General features: G+C 38.0%; 1 protein-coding gene across 3 annotated transcripts in view; it reads right to left on the reverse strand.

Annotated features, from left to right (window-relative positions):
* nrp2b (neuropilin 2b) overlaps positions 1-14905 on the reverse strand; it is an 89154-nt gene that overhangs the window by 16105 nt on the left and 58144 nt on the right. For all 3 annotated transcript variants that reach the window (XM_052142592.1, XM_052142591.1, XM_052142593.1), the window contains 2 exons: positions 3304-3381; positions 589-732 (listed from right to left, as the gene is read on the reverse strand). In XM_052142592.1, coding sequence (XP_051998552.1) covers positions 589-732; positions 3304-3381 — 222 coding nt within the window. The remainder of the gene's footprint in view (positions 1-588; positions 733-3303; positions 3382-14905) is intronic.

Below are 14905 nucleotides of genomic sequence, written 5' to 3' on the forward strand. Positions count from 1 at the left end.
TCCCACAGGAGGAGCGAGGATGGAGAGGGAGAGTGACAGACACTATTCACAGATGTCAGCTATCACATTAATTACACACCAGTAATGAGACGGATGGAAGGAATATTAGTGGAGAGCATGTGTGTATGAGTGTGTGCATTTGGAAAGAGGACAAGGGCAAAGGAAGGTCAGAAAATGTCAGTAAAAGCACCTCTCATGCAGTGAAATCATAGCAAGAATCACATCACAATACAATACATTACATTCCTTTTAAACTTTCTTACTGAAACAATAGCTTAAGCCATTCTAAAACTGTTTGATGCTCTTCAGTTGTTCCAGCCAGTCTCCAACACCTGGTAAGTGCATAAACCCCCTATAAAACTAGCAAACAGACCAACCTGACCAGGCTGGAAGACCAGGTTAGACCAGCAAACCAGTTTAAACATTTTGTGTGTTCTCAAAATTCCAGATATTGTATTTACGGTACCATCCCAAAATTCCTAGTGTTCCCAGAGTCTGTGTGTCGAGTAATGCCTGAAGAAATTAGTGCACATTTTTTTCTTTTTATTATTTTAGGTCTTGTAATATCTTTTATTAAGCTGGACTTACTGTCAGATCCCAGTGTCAGGTCCAGGCTAGGACTAGAGGAACTGTACAGAGACCAATTCAGATCAGACATGGGGTCATGGGTCCATCCGCACATACTCAGCTCAAAGTCACACAGACCACCCAAAGATGAGACAGTGGTGGGGGCTAAGATATAGAAAGAGAGAGAGAGAAAACAAGAAAACACTCATTATTCTGTATCCTCAGATCCTGCAGCAGGGTCTCTCATTACATGCACATTCTCCATAAAAATGAATACCAATTTATGTACCCAAATACACAAATATTTTCTTCATGTATATTTATTTAGTATGTGTGTTTGTGTGTGTGTGTGTGTGTGTGTGTGTGTGTGTGTGTGTGTGTGTGTGTGTGCGTGTTATATGTGAACAGATTCTTTTCTCACTGTAGATTGGCCATAAAGCTAGAGTTGGAGCTGTGTTAACATGCAGACACTGACAGACTCCAGCACATTCTCATCTACATTAAGCGCAGTGCCTCAAACGTCAGTAGGCCTCTGTCTGTCATTCATCCAGTGGCACGCTGCTATGCTAGTTGGCATAATGTTAGTTCTCATGCTGTGAGCTGCAACTCATCTAGACATAAGTGTGTACAAATGGAGGGTGCGACAATCTGTTATAAGAGCTCTGGGAAAGAGAGATTGGAACTGCAATTAAACTGCAGATTACTGTAAATGAAAGTATTTCTATGATCTGCTAAAACACACTCATGAATGAATATCAGACATGGGGACTTGTGACTTGGTGACTTGGACTCGAGTCGACTCGAGTCGCTATTTTTATGACTTGTGACTTGACAAAAAATAAAATACTTGAGACTTGACTCGGACTTGGAAGTTAAAGACTCGGACTTGACTTGACTTGAGACACCGAAGACTTGAATGACTTTAGTGTTAATCACATCATGTTTTCAGTTTGAATATAAAATATATAAATTATTTTAAAAAATAAAGTTGATCCAGCTGGAGCGCAGGCTGAGAATAGTTTTGTCATGACTGGATCACGACACTATAGGCTATCATCAGCCATGCCCTCTCGTACCTTACGCACACCACGCCACTTAGATCAGATAACACATCAACATGTCAACCGGAGGGGTAACGCTACCGAGGGTCATCGCTTTTGGCTTCAAAAATTATTATCAAGATGGCAAAATACTGAACAGCGCTTTGCAAGACATGCAACGTTAAGATCGCGGACAGCCAGACGACAACCTCCAATTTCGGTCCGCCATTTGAAGAGCCATTCTGCCCAGTAAGTGCTTGTCAATTTGTTAATTTTATCTGGTTAGTTGGTAGTTAGCTAATGTAATAATAGCAGGGTTCCCACGGGTCCTTGAAATCCTTGAAAGTTTGTGAATCTGAAAAATAAAATTCAAGGCCCTGGAAAGTTCTTGAAAATAAACATACATAGATACAGGTCCTTGAAAGTGCTTGAATTTATTTTGTGCAAGAAGTTTTCTGGAAAAAAAATCTGTCCATTAATTTTTTATTTCGCCAACACTTCGTGGCTTATGCTGCATACTAGCCTGCTTGATTTACGTTAGTTACGCCGCGATTTACGCTAAGTGTTTCCCGCACGAGGTACTTTGTTTTGTACGTTGCCATGACGTTCACGCGCGCTGGTACCTCAACGTTTCCCACTCACAGACATTGCAAAAATAGGCTTATGGATATACCCTGTGTGAGTGAGCGAGTGAGTGTGGGTGTGTGGGAGTGTGAGAGCGCGAGAGTGAGTGTGTGTGTGTGAGCGCAGAGTGAGTGAGTGAGTGAGTGAGTGAGTGTGGGTGTGGGAGTGTGGGAGAGAGAGTGTGTGTGAGTGTGGGTGTGGGAGAGAGAGTGTGTGTGAGAGAGAGAGTGTGTGAGAGAGAGAGTGTGTGAGAGAGAGAGTGTGTGTGAGAGAGAGAGAGGAGAAATGTAACAAAGTTTAATGTATGTAACTGTGTTTGAGAGAGAGAGGGAGGTGTTCAGAGAGGAGTCTGTTGGATGTTAAGCTGTTATTTGTTTTATGGACTCAATGTTGAAAATTTAAAACATTTCAAACACTGTTGGCAGAAGTGAAAAATAAATAATTTTATGAAGTTACAATTTTGTTTGATTCCATGATGTATTTTACTGAACATGAGTATTGTAATTTACTGACAGTTACTTATATCTTGTCTTTTCACTTTATTATGATCAGATTTTGCAGGTAAAATTACAATAATAAGGTGACTTGACTTGACATAGCCTGTGACTTGACTTGGACTTGACTTGACATAGCCTGTGACTTGACTTGACTTGACTTGACTTGCCCAAGAAAAAAATACTTGGGACTTACTTGAGACTTGAAGGTTAAGACTTGAGACTTACTTGAGACTTGCACATGTGTGACTTGGTCCCATCTCTGATGAATATGCAGTTAATAAGATTCAACTTTATTGTCATTGTGCAGTTACAGAGCCAATGAAATGCAGTTGTTTTCGCATATCCCAACTAAGCTGGGGTCAGAGCGCAGGGTCAGCCATGAAACAGCACCCCTGGAGCAGATAGGGTCAAGGGCCTTGACCTAGAGCCTTAACCGCTGAGCCACCACTGACCAATGTCTAAGTGTTATGCATTGATCTTATTGGATGTATTGATTGCCAATGTATGTAGAGATCCTGTACTGTTTTGTTAACTACCATAATATATTCAGCCGGAGAAATGCTCTAACTGGTTACCTGGTGTTCTGTAGGCAGTACTTGTCTCTTCCTGAAGGGGCAGAGTAGGTCTAGCTGTGTCAGGGATAGTGGTAGATTCTAACAGGAAATAAAAAACAAAAAACATAGAGAGCAAACTTTAGAAATAAAAGAGATACTTTGAAAGTGCTTTAAGTTATTATTTCATGGAAAGGTATGCAAAAAATGGTCCCACTCCCTGAAAGATATGAATGAAATAAGCATCCTGAGATATCTCACCAGTCTCTATGTCAGCTGTAAACTGTAAACTGTAAACAGAAGAAAAAAAAATTGTCCGTGGTTCGCGGACAGTGAAGCTTTCTGCCTGTCAAACATTTTGCACGTTTTCATAGTATTGTAGTTGCAGCGAATTATTGATGTATAATGCATTTTTATGGCATGTTGGTCATAACAGTTGTCAGATGAGGGCTCTATTTGGCAGCTGTTGTTTTTAACAACTATTTCTGCTCTCAATAAAGCTCATGTTGATATTATTGGAGTGTGGGTTTTGGAAAGAGGGGATGTGGCTAATCCAATGGCTCATTCTTGTGCAAGTATAACGGCTGAATTGCTTACAGCACCTTTAAGACCAGAGTACAAAATAATGTTCTCACAATTTATATTTGTGATTATCTTTTTCTTTTTGCACAGCATACATGTTAATTTTTTTTTACATTTTTCTTTAAGCATAAACAAGTGAAAAACAAGTGGGACAAAAATCTGCCAGTTCTACAAAACATAACTTAGAAGATCAGATTTAAATGTTCAAGATAGATTCTAATCGTTTTGATATGCAGTGTGCACACCAGCAACTGTCTACAGAAGAATTTGCCCACAACCATCAGGCACACTTGCACATATAAAACACAATTAAAAATGTGCACATGCAGTGCATACTGTACACACACACTGTGCTTTTACAATAACAGAAATATTAGCAGAAATATTGAAAAAAAATTCTGAGCATCTAAAAACTCTAACTGAGAGAGAGAGAGAGCGAGCAAGAGACAGAGTTAAAGAGAGAGAGAGAGAGAGAGAGAGTATACTCTGTGGGTGACTGAATATGGGTAAAATAAATGGCTCATCACTGCTGCCACTGCTATTTTCCTTGAGTCACAACACTTGCACTCCTGGCCTCTCAGTCTTCTATCCAAAGGGGTTTACCCTCCATTCTCCCCTCTGACACTGTATTTATCTCCCTCTAGCTTTATTACTCACAGTGCAATGAGTTCACTCCTTTAGCATTCTTTACTTTCTGTCTCTCCAAATCTCTCTGCGTGAGTTTTGAACCAAATGACACAAGCCAGACGGCAACAAAACTTTTAGTGTTGCTGATTACAGTGGCGCTCCAACTTGGTTTCTGTGGTGATAATTTGTTATGACAGAAAATTTTAAATCAGCCATTCCGTCTCCCTTCACTTCTCAGTGGGGAATCGAGCGAATAAAGATTTAGAGACAACAAGGCGTAAATGAGTAATGATTGTCAGCTCTTAAAGTCATTAATGTCATTACTCTTAACAATTCCCAGCTTAATTGGCAAATACGTGAGTGGCGTAACACTAATCATGTAGACACTTCAGCGCAACATGAAAAGGAGAGGCCTACTGTAATATTAATATGTTATTAATTTCTATAAGCGGGTGGGTACATGAAAGGGATGCACCAGCTGGCTGCTTTTGACATTAAACTATATTAATTCGCTGCCCTTTACAAATGCAATTAGCCTCTCAGCAAGTCCTGAATATCTGGGAACTGTAATCTCTCTTTCTCACCTAAAACCAGTGTTAATTTTGTCACAAGTTTTTTGTTTTAGTCATAGTTTTGTCTTTTGACGAAAATGTCCTTTAAAATTAGTTAAAGATGATTTCATCATCTCATATTCATTAGTTCTAGTCAGTTTTAGTCTGATGAAAATAACATAATTTTAGTCAACAAAATTAGAAATCTTTTAGTTGGCGACAATGTGCAAAATGGACAAAAAAGTGTGTCAAACTGCAACAGACCAAACTTTAATCAAATATTCAAACATTTAGGGGAAAAAAATTATAAACATTTTCTATTAAAACATTTTATCAAACATATAACTATACGTAGCCTACTGTTCTTGTTGTGAAAAAAAAAACTGAGCCCCTAATTTAATAATGAATAGACAATAGTATTAGCTACTTTTTAGAAGTTAGCCTTCTGTACTCTGAATTCTTTATGCTTTAGAGATGTATACATTTCCGTGAAAGGATGTTACATTGTGTGCAGCGTGTTTCTTATGGAAACAGTGTATTCACAACACAAGTTACTTAATGCAAATTATGCATATTCTGACTAGCGCATCATTTAGTTCAAGTTCACCTGTTCATTCGCTTCACTGTGCAGATGTAAGTTGTTATATTACATATATGTTGTCTATAAAGGCAACTACAGTAATTAAAAAATGTAATGAACAGAATGCGTTTGAAATAGATATTTACCCCATTATGAAGCAGTTAATTATGCCTGTGTTAAACTCACTCAGCTCAAGCAGTGAAATACCAACCCGATTTCATGAAAATTCATAAAACATTTACAAATTGGCTACTACATATGGTCTCGCATGATTTTGTTTGCATAAACTCGTCAAACTTCATAACATGCAAATTCTCGGATGTCAAATGCGGAAGTAAGCGAGATTTCCTCGCATAAGGCCTTAAGGATAACTTATAAATATTATGCCCTTACCAAACCCTTATCTAAACTTAACCAATCAGTAGAGTAAACATGATAGCAAGCTGTTGTGTGACAGAAGCAAGTAATTGTTGCATATTAGATGGAAACAATGTCTAGCGATATCATTGGCTGTGGTGAAATCATTAGCCAAATTTAGAAAATTCTTATGAATCCTGACAATTTCACCTTGAGAGTGTGTTGAAATACCCAATTCCCTCCACATGGTCCTCACCGAGAGCCTTCCAGAGAGGTTGTGTATTTCTAACCATATGCATCTAATCTGTCAAATTGTTTATATGAAATCTTTTCAAATGCTGCCACTCTGCCCAACTCGGTGAACCATTCTTGAAATGAGGGAGTACCAATTGACTTATTATCTGTCTGCCAATCATTTCGCTAGTTTGGACCCAGCTTTTTGTATAATTGTCACCTAGTTTAATAACCGTCCCATTTCCCAATATACATAGTCTGGGGCAAAATTAAATTTGAGTATCTAAAACCTCACAGATACAGTTCTGGACTCTCGCCCAGAATTCTTGTATCTTAGCACAGAACCACAGATCATGGTCTATGTCTCCATCCTCCAACTGATATCGCCAGCAGGTAGGTGTGTCTTTTAAACCAAGCCTAAACAATCTATATAATATAATAACTAATAATTTTTTCCCACTCCCCATCCTCCAATACCAAGTTCAAATCTCTTTCCTATAACCTCTTAAGAGCTGTTAAGGCCCCATCACCAAGACTCTATGAGGAATACTCTATCAATGAGGAATAATATACTGATGTTTCATGCCACTTTCCAAAGTTTGTGAGCACTATACAGAGGGTGTCTTTGAAATAGTACAAAGTAAATGGTGCAACTGTAAATATCTGAATAATTGAAACCAAGAGATCCCAAATTGCTGTGTTGTATATTCAAATGATCTCAAAGCTCCGTTTCCATTAAGGTCACCAAGTGTAGCAACACCCCTCTTAATCAATTCTTTTTAGCAAATGGGGACTTGTTAATACACAATTTGGGGTTCAGCCATATGCTTGAGGAAACATTTAGGTAAATATAAAAATTAAACAAATGGGAAAACTTTGTCTATACTGAATGTAAGTGTGAAATTATGGGATGCATTTTTAATTCTCCAGCCAGTTTGTGAGATAGACTTCACAATGGCGAGATTGGGGCAAGGACCACTTGTTCAATGTAGTACCAGGGAGTGGCTCTCTCAAGTGGAAGAGACCAATGGGCCAAGTGTCAAAGATTAAAGGCATAGTAATAAAAAGAAATTGGAGGAGTAAACCTCCTTTGCCAATTGGTCTTTGTAACTTACTGGAATGCAACCGAGGTAATTTACCATACCAAATAAATGACTTAGATATTTTATTAAATTTTTAAAAATAGAAGAACTTCTCAATGGAGAGACTGTAGCAGATAATTACATTTTGTGACACAATTCATTTTTCCATTGACCTTTCCAGCCATAGACAAATTTAGTGAAGCCCACATATCCACATCACACAAAACTTTTTCATTAATGGGTCAAAATTAACTCTAACTAAATCTCTCAAATTTGCTGGAAATAAAATGCCTAAATACTTAATGCCTTGCTTGTCCCATTGAAAGGTGCCAGGTTGGAAAGCCATGGCAGGGCAAGAGCTTCCTATTTAGACTAATTCACACTCTATCCTGAAATTTTGGAGGAGGAATTAATAATTTTATGGAGGCTAGGCATAGATCTACTATGTTTGGAGACAAATAATAATATATCATCTGCATAGAGCAGAAGTTTATGCACCATACCTCCTGCTACAACCCCAGGAAAATATTCCTCTTTTTTTATTGTGGCTTCTAATGGTCCTAGGGCAAGACAGAACAATAAAGGGGAGAGAGGACAGCCTTGACAGGTTCCCCTATCAAGAGAAAGATAATCTGAAAGTAATCCATTAGTTTCACTGCTGCTAACAGTTGTTTATAAAGTAACTTAATCCACCCAGTAAAACTGTTCCCAAACCTGTACATTTCCAAAATAATACGATTTCCACCCTATCAAATGCCTTCTCGGCATCAAGTGAGATGGCAGCGATCGGGGTCTGATCATTCACTACTAATGACTACATCATATTTATAAAACAGCTAATATTATGAGTAGAACTATGACCATGAATAAACCCCACTTGATCTATATGTATAATAGATGTGATTATTAATTAATTTTGATCATGGAATCATGGAAATCGGATGAAAACGTTTACATTCATTTGGGTCCTTATCTTTTTTAAGAAAGCCATTAAATTGTACAAACTAGGCCTGTGCGAAAAATCGATTCAATGAATTAATTCAAATTTTTTGTTGCGGGCGATTTAAAAAATATGTAAATCGAGTTTTTGTGTAATGGCGCATTTTTGGCTCCCCGGAGCATCCGTAGCGTTAGTTTCACATAGCAGTATGGCAAGCGACAACAACAACATCATAGCACACACGAAATGGCAACAGCATACAGCAAGCGACAACATGGCTACCGGTGAGAGTGGGAAGTTTGTTCCCAAGAAAGGAATAAAATCATTGAATGTATTGTTAATGCTTTAGAAAATGGTGCTACTCTCAAGGCCTTTTAGTCTAGACTACAAAGTGTGACTTAAAACACAGCTGGGACTTTGATTCCAAGAGGGTGTTCATTTATTTATTATTCATCCCAGAAATGGGGGTTACATTTGTCTTGCTTTTGATTAAATAAAAGCTAAATTTGCTTTAAGTTGTCTGCCGTTTGTCGTATTGATTTCCTTAATAAGTAGATGGGAAAATCGGGAAAAAATCGTAAATCGAATTAAAAAAAATAAAATCGGAGATTTTATTTTTAGGCCATATCGCCCAGCCCTAGTACAAACATGTATTCCATAAAATAAACCCCATTAAATAATCACACAGAACCCACAAAATGAACAAATTATCTCAACAACAAGTCCATAAAGGGAGAAAGAGAAAAAAAGAGTTGAGTGAGAGTCAGTGGGCAGTCAACAAAATAACATACCCTCTAAGGCTGCATCAGTAAAATGCACGATGTGTAGTCGGTATTGTTGACCGAGTGCAGGCAAAATTACCCATTCACCCATTAATTTAAGTCCCATTGATTTAATGAAGGCCATAGCTTTTTGTGGGCATATAAAAGTCTTGCAACCATCCTTGCCGTCAATTCTCAGCTTCAGCAGGAAAAAGCAGTGCAAAACCCACGTTCTGTTGGTGAAGAAATGTTTTACACTCTTTGAATCCGTCGTGTTACATTTGAGTCGATCTAACAAAGTCCGGAAAAACCATGATGTTGTGATCCTCCCAGCATAACTTGCCTTTATTCCTCGCCGCTCATAGAACAAAGTCTCTGTCAGCCGACCGCAAGAATCTTGCCAGGATAGATTGATGTCTGTCACCCGCTGCGGGAAGCTGACTGAAAACTCTGTGGGCGTGCTCAATTTTGAGCCGGTGGTCCACTGTGTCGATCAAATTCAGAATAAGCCCGTCCAAGATCTTCACCATATCTTGACTTGACCTTCCTTTCCCTCTGGGATTCCAACGAAACGAACATTATTATGCCTGCTCCGATTTTCCATTTTCCATTTTTCCCACACACGTTCCACATAAGCAGGTGGGTTAGCCTTTAGCTCTCTTTTGGCCGACTCCAGAAACTCAACCTGTTTTTCAACATTGTCCATTCTTGTGATCAGGGTGGAAAGTTTCATCTCCATAGATGTGATCGTTCTACATAGTTCTGCAAGGCCCTCCAAGTCAGTCGAGATTTTCATCAGCGTTGCATAAAGGTTCGAGATCTCCCAGCCTACATCTTGATGTTCGCTTCCACCATCGACTGGACCTCTGCCATCTTGATCCTGCAAGGCATCCTGCCCTCCCAGCACAGTTAGCAAACAAAACTATTACAGTTCCCACAAGTTAATGTTGCTTAAAAGGATAATTATAGCAAAGTTTAAGTGCCTTTGCCCTTGCATTTAATTGACCAACCTTTGCATAGCGTCACTTGACTCCTCTTAGCATGATCTTTAAAAATATTAATATTTTAAGACATATTTTGCTATCTGATTCTTCTCTTAAAATGGCAATTATTTATATTCAGAAACTGTGTGAAATATACTGCTGCAGATTCCTCACAACACCTGAAGATCCAGCCATGGATTAGAGCAGAACATGGCAATAGATTTCTCTTTTAAATTCCCTGTATGCACCAAAGCTCTACTGACGCAGCCAATTGATCTGGATCCCAGAACTCTCTGGGCATCGCTGATGAGATTTCCTCCACAGCCTGATAACACATTAAGGCCTTGAAGTGTTTCCAAGTCCAAAGAGAAACCAGATATGTACAAGCAGGGGCTAGTTTTGGGATCACCCTCCCATGCCCAAAAGATTACCTTCACTTTAGCCTCTGTATTCAGGGCACAGAGTAGAGTCAGCCCTGTTCTGCTCTCAAGGGCCCCACTGAGCCCCAGCAATATCTGACTCAGCGATTTCTTAGCAAGACAGAATTTTTTTTTCAATTATGTAGAAAGCGTTGGAGTAAATCTGTGCCCCTGGCAGACAGTCCGGCAGTAACTCAGCGTCTGCGTGAGATCTTGAGTAGACACTGCATTACAAAGGAAAGCAAAGGCTGTTATGTGTGGTCCAACAAATCGAGAACTGGAATCAGATCAGATCAGCAACAACAACAGCAACAGCAACAGCAACAGCGAAAGTGATAATAAAAAAGCTGATGAGTGAGAGGGTATGATTTTAAAATGTTTGAAAAAGTGTTCAAGTACACAACGAAATAGCAAACATGCACGTAATGAAATTCACTCATACATACAAACACTGAAGTTTATTCATAGGCAACCTAATTAAACATTTCCAACTTGAAAGACAAGACTTTTTGGCCTCCAGAATTCAATAACAATAAAGCTGTTTTCCAGCAACACTGAACTAATTAAATCTTTTGTCTCTACGTCTTTTGAAAACAGAATGTAACAGAAGGTTTATCGTGTTATCACAGAGCTAGTCAATTCTCCAAATACAGATGCACAGAGACACACTGAGTTCAGGCAGGCCTGTTTGCTTGGCCCCTGATAAGGAAGTTCCTCCCATGCTCAGTTAAACCAACAAATCATCTCCAGGTAATGGATATCAAATAAGCTCAGCATGCCCAGAAATATTCAGACCCAGATTAATATTCATATCAGATGTCCTAAGAGAACCCTTTTCCAAAGGCAAACTGAGATGAGTGGCAAAAATCACAACAGCTTGGTGGAGAGTGAATACAATCTGTCACAAACATTTCCAACGTTAGAATGTATTGTCACTGTCTGAAGAGGGATCATCTGAGTTTTTAAGATGTTCACTGTACTTAACTGGTTAATGTCCTAACTCTGTGTTAAAGCCACTTTTATTTTTGGGAAAAGCAATGTTTCACATTCATAATTTTGAAAGGGTTTTGGCACCTTTTTTAAACCTGGGTTAGTTGTTCAGGAACAGAAAACCAAATTTATCATCAAAATAGTGCTTAAATAAAAGCATTCATTACAAATGTAATCAATGAAAATATAACAATTAATTTTAAACAAAATATTGTATTATTTTTAACAGTATTGGTATAGGTAAATCCCTAATTTCGTTAATGTCCATTTTTACATAAGAAAGAAATTCTCTCTCAGCTAATGCTGTAAATTTTACGAAATCATACATTAAGAAAATATTATTTAAATAAATTAACAACAATGTCCAAACTGTGCAGTTTAACAGTTAGTTATTAAACAGATATAATAATCAACATAACCAAAATTGAAGACAACTTTAACCCTCTTGGGTCGACGGATGTTCTGGCGTGTCCTGCTGGATTTTTTTTGTCATTACAGTGGAAACAACTTAAAATACTCCATCATTTTGGGGGCATAGAGATAAGTGTAAGACATCATTAGAGACTATAAAGGGTCTACTTTTATATGTGTACACTCACAATAACAGCAAAACCTTGTGCTTTTGTAAAATAAAGAAAATAAAAACGCACAAAAAGTGAATGAACTTAATGCTTTTTAAGGTGGGCTTTCAGCTGTCTCTGTGTACGTGAGCATATTTCTGAAACATGTCAATAAATGAACTGAAACTCTGTGAATACTTATCACACAAAAATTAAACGTATGTCTACAGAAAGCTTAAAATGTCTACTTTTAAATAAAACAATTAAAATTTAAAATAAATATTCTCCTGCAGTGTAATCTTTATGAAACCAAGCGATATACAATTTCTCCTGGCTCAGCTAATTATCCCTAATGTGATCACACCCACGGGTAGAGGGCGCTATTCATACGGTAATGTGCTGAGACAATCAATGCAAATGGTAAAGGCCCCCGACTGTGCCTTAAAAAGTCCTTTCACTTTTCTGCGAGTTTGGATGATGGCACGATACACAGGTGAGGAAATTCCTGGATAGTGACCAAGATTGAACATTTTCCTCAGAAGAAGTAAGGAACTGGATCAAGTCACCTGCCCCACGGCCAGGTGACTTGATCCAGCCGAGGATACTATTTCGGACGAGTAAGTAATTTCGTTTTACTTACAATAGTTGACATGCTATTTTCTATAAACATGTACGGTACATATTTTACTAGTGGGACTGTTTCCAGACTTGCCAGCCAGGATTCAGAGTATTGACATTTGAAATATGACTCCTAATAAGCAAGTTTTAGTTTTGACTTAAGCAGGCATTTACATTGTATTCTGTATGATATAAATATGATATGTAACATGGTATAAACATAATATGAATGTTTAGATTATATTTTAACTAATGTTTATGCTGCCTTATTATCATCAATGCTTGTGCTAGCAAATATCTGTTCGGGTGTAAATATGCCCATATTAGAAAATCAGCTTATTAAATGATTTCTGAAGAATCATGTGACACTGAAGACTGCAGTAATGATGCTGAAAATTCAGCTTTGCTCACAAATTGCATTTTACAATATATTCAAATAGAAAACTGTTCTTTTAAATTGTAAAAACAGTTCAAAATATCAAATAAATGCAGTCTAGTTGAGCAGAAGAGACTTCTTCTAAAACGTTTAAATGGTAGTGTAGGTCTAAAATTTTAAGTCATTATATAAAGATAATATATAGTCAGATTACTTCTTTTAACTTAAAACTTGACTTTGATCATTAAGTCTCCTCACATTCATTCTCTTTCTGTCACATGTCTCATTGATAGGCCCAGAGGAGTGGTCTTTTGTGTCCTCAGGTGTGAATCACATCAATATTCATGATAATTCACGCCTCCTTGCATATGATCTTTCTAAAACTAAAAGTGTCTTACAAAACAATATAGCCATTTAACATTTGTGTGAATGAGTGATGGTTTTCACATTATTTTGTAGAAAAACTGTAGGCTACAAGATCCAGTTCTCAAAAGTCTTGTGAACAAATGTTTAGTATGTGTTATATGACCTTATTTCAATGACTTAAAATTTTAGTTTTTTTCAGAAGCCACGCATAAATGTAATTTTCTTAAAAATACAAACATGTACATACATGTTGCTCATATATTATTGTAGCCCAGTCTGTGCTGAATACAGTGTTATCAGACATTAGCCATTAATATGTTTTTAAGCAACTGAAAAAAATCACAAATGTCAAAACTTCTCCAGGGCCCAAAACACCCACAGACCCCAGAGGGTTAAAGTAAAAATGAAAGATTGATCTTGGGAGTTTAAGATTCGATTTCAGGATTGTTCAAAGGAAGATTGCGATTAATTAGAAGATCAAAATTTACCCAGCCCTAACTGTAAGTGAGATTTACTGTAGGAGGGCTGTACTGTAAATTGCAAAGACAGAAGTAGGCACTCATTATATAATAGAGGGCATGGAAGACATGTGCTGTAAGGGAAGAGAGGAGGATAGGAGCAGAGCTCAATCTAAATATTTACACTGGGAGGATATGAAGACTGACATGTGGGCTGTGTGTGTGTGCAAGCATGAGTTGGAGGCTACACTAAACAGAAACATGTGGACGATCATTTCAAAAAGCCAATTCAACTGGGAGAGGAGAGCTGCTGTCTGATGGTTTACATACATTCATTCCGATACCAGTGAATTGGAGAATGAAAGACCCAGTCACTCCAGTTTAAACGAGAGGAAAGGACAAAGAGCCAGACAGCAGAGTGAAGTGATCACACTCTGCTTGTCAAAGATGAGAAGAAGAGGAAACTATTTTCCATCAAATTTCTCCAGCTGCCCAGGCAAGGAATGGACAGTAGTGTGTTGTGTCATTAACCACACCCACTGTTCTATTGATTGACAGCAAAAGGTTCCGCCCACAGATGCGAGAGTGCTAGTGCACATTCGTTCTGAGTTCAGACTCTCCCTCTCTCTTTCTGTTTGGTGTGTAGCATTCTTGTTTACTAATTTAGGGTGTGTTTACACTCTCTTTTTGGCTTGTGGCAGATTTGAGACTCCAGTGTATGTACAAACATTGTAAAAATACTCCTATGTAACAGGTCCAGCTAATGCACACGCAAGTTTTAGAGTAATAGAAGCAGTCTCTTTGAAAAAGCTGATGTGTTTCTTTTTATGTGAAAGGTGTGACTAATATTCTCACAGCTGCCAAATTGAGCATTACTGTTTCTCTTATTCATTTTATGGGTGCCTGTCTCTTCTTCCTTTTACTGTCTCTGGTGAACAGCAGTGACCCTCTTTTCCTAGTCTCACATAGCCAGACCAATGACTACGGAAAAGTTCTGGGATCTATTGCAAGTTTAATTGTCCAAGAAACATTACAGTGAATTTCACAGTCATAACTAAGTAAACAAAGAAGAAAATGCAGCTCTGCTCGTGGATGTCTGCTTGCAAGCTGTGTTAAAGTTGTCTCCTTTCAGCTCCAGTCAT

This window comes from Xyrauchen texanus, chromosome 14 (genome assembly GCF_025860055.1).
Source record: "Xyrauchen texanus isolate HMW12.3.18 chromosome 14, RBS_HiC_50CHRs, whole genome shotgun sequence".
In the NCBI taxonomy this organism is placed as follows: domain Eukaryota; kingdom Metazoa; phylum Chordata; class Actinopteri; order Cypriniformes; family Catostomidae; genus Xyrauchen; species Xyrauchen texanus.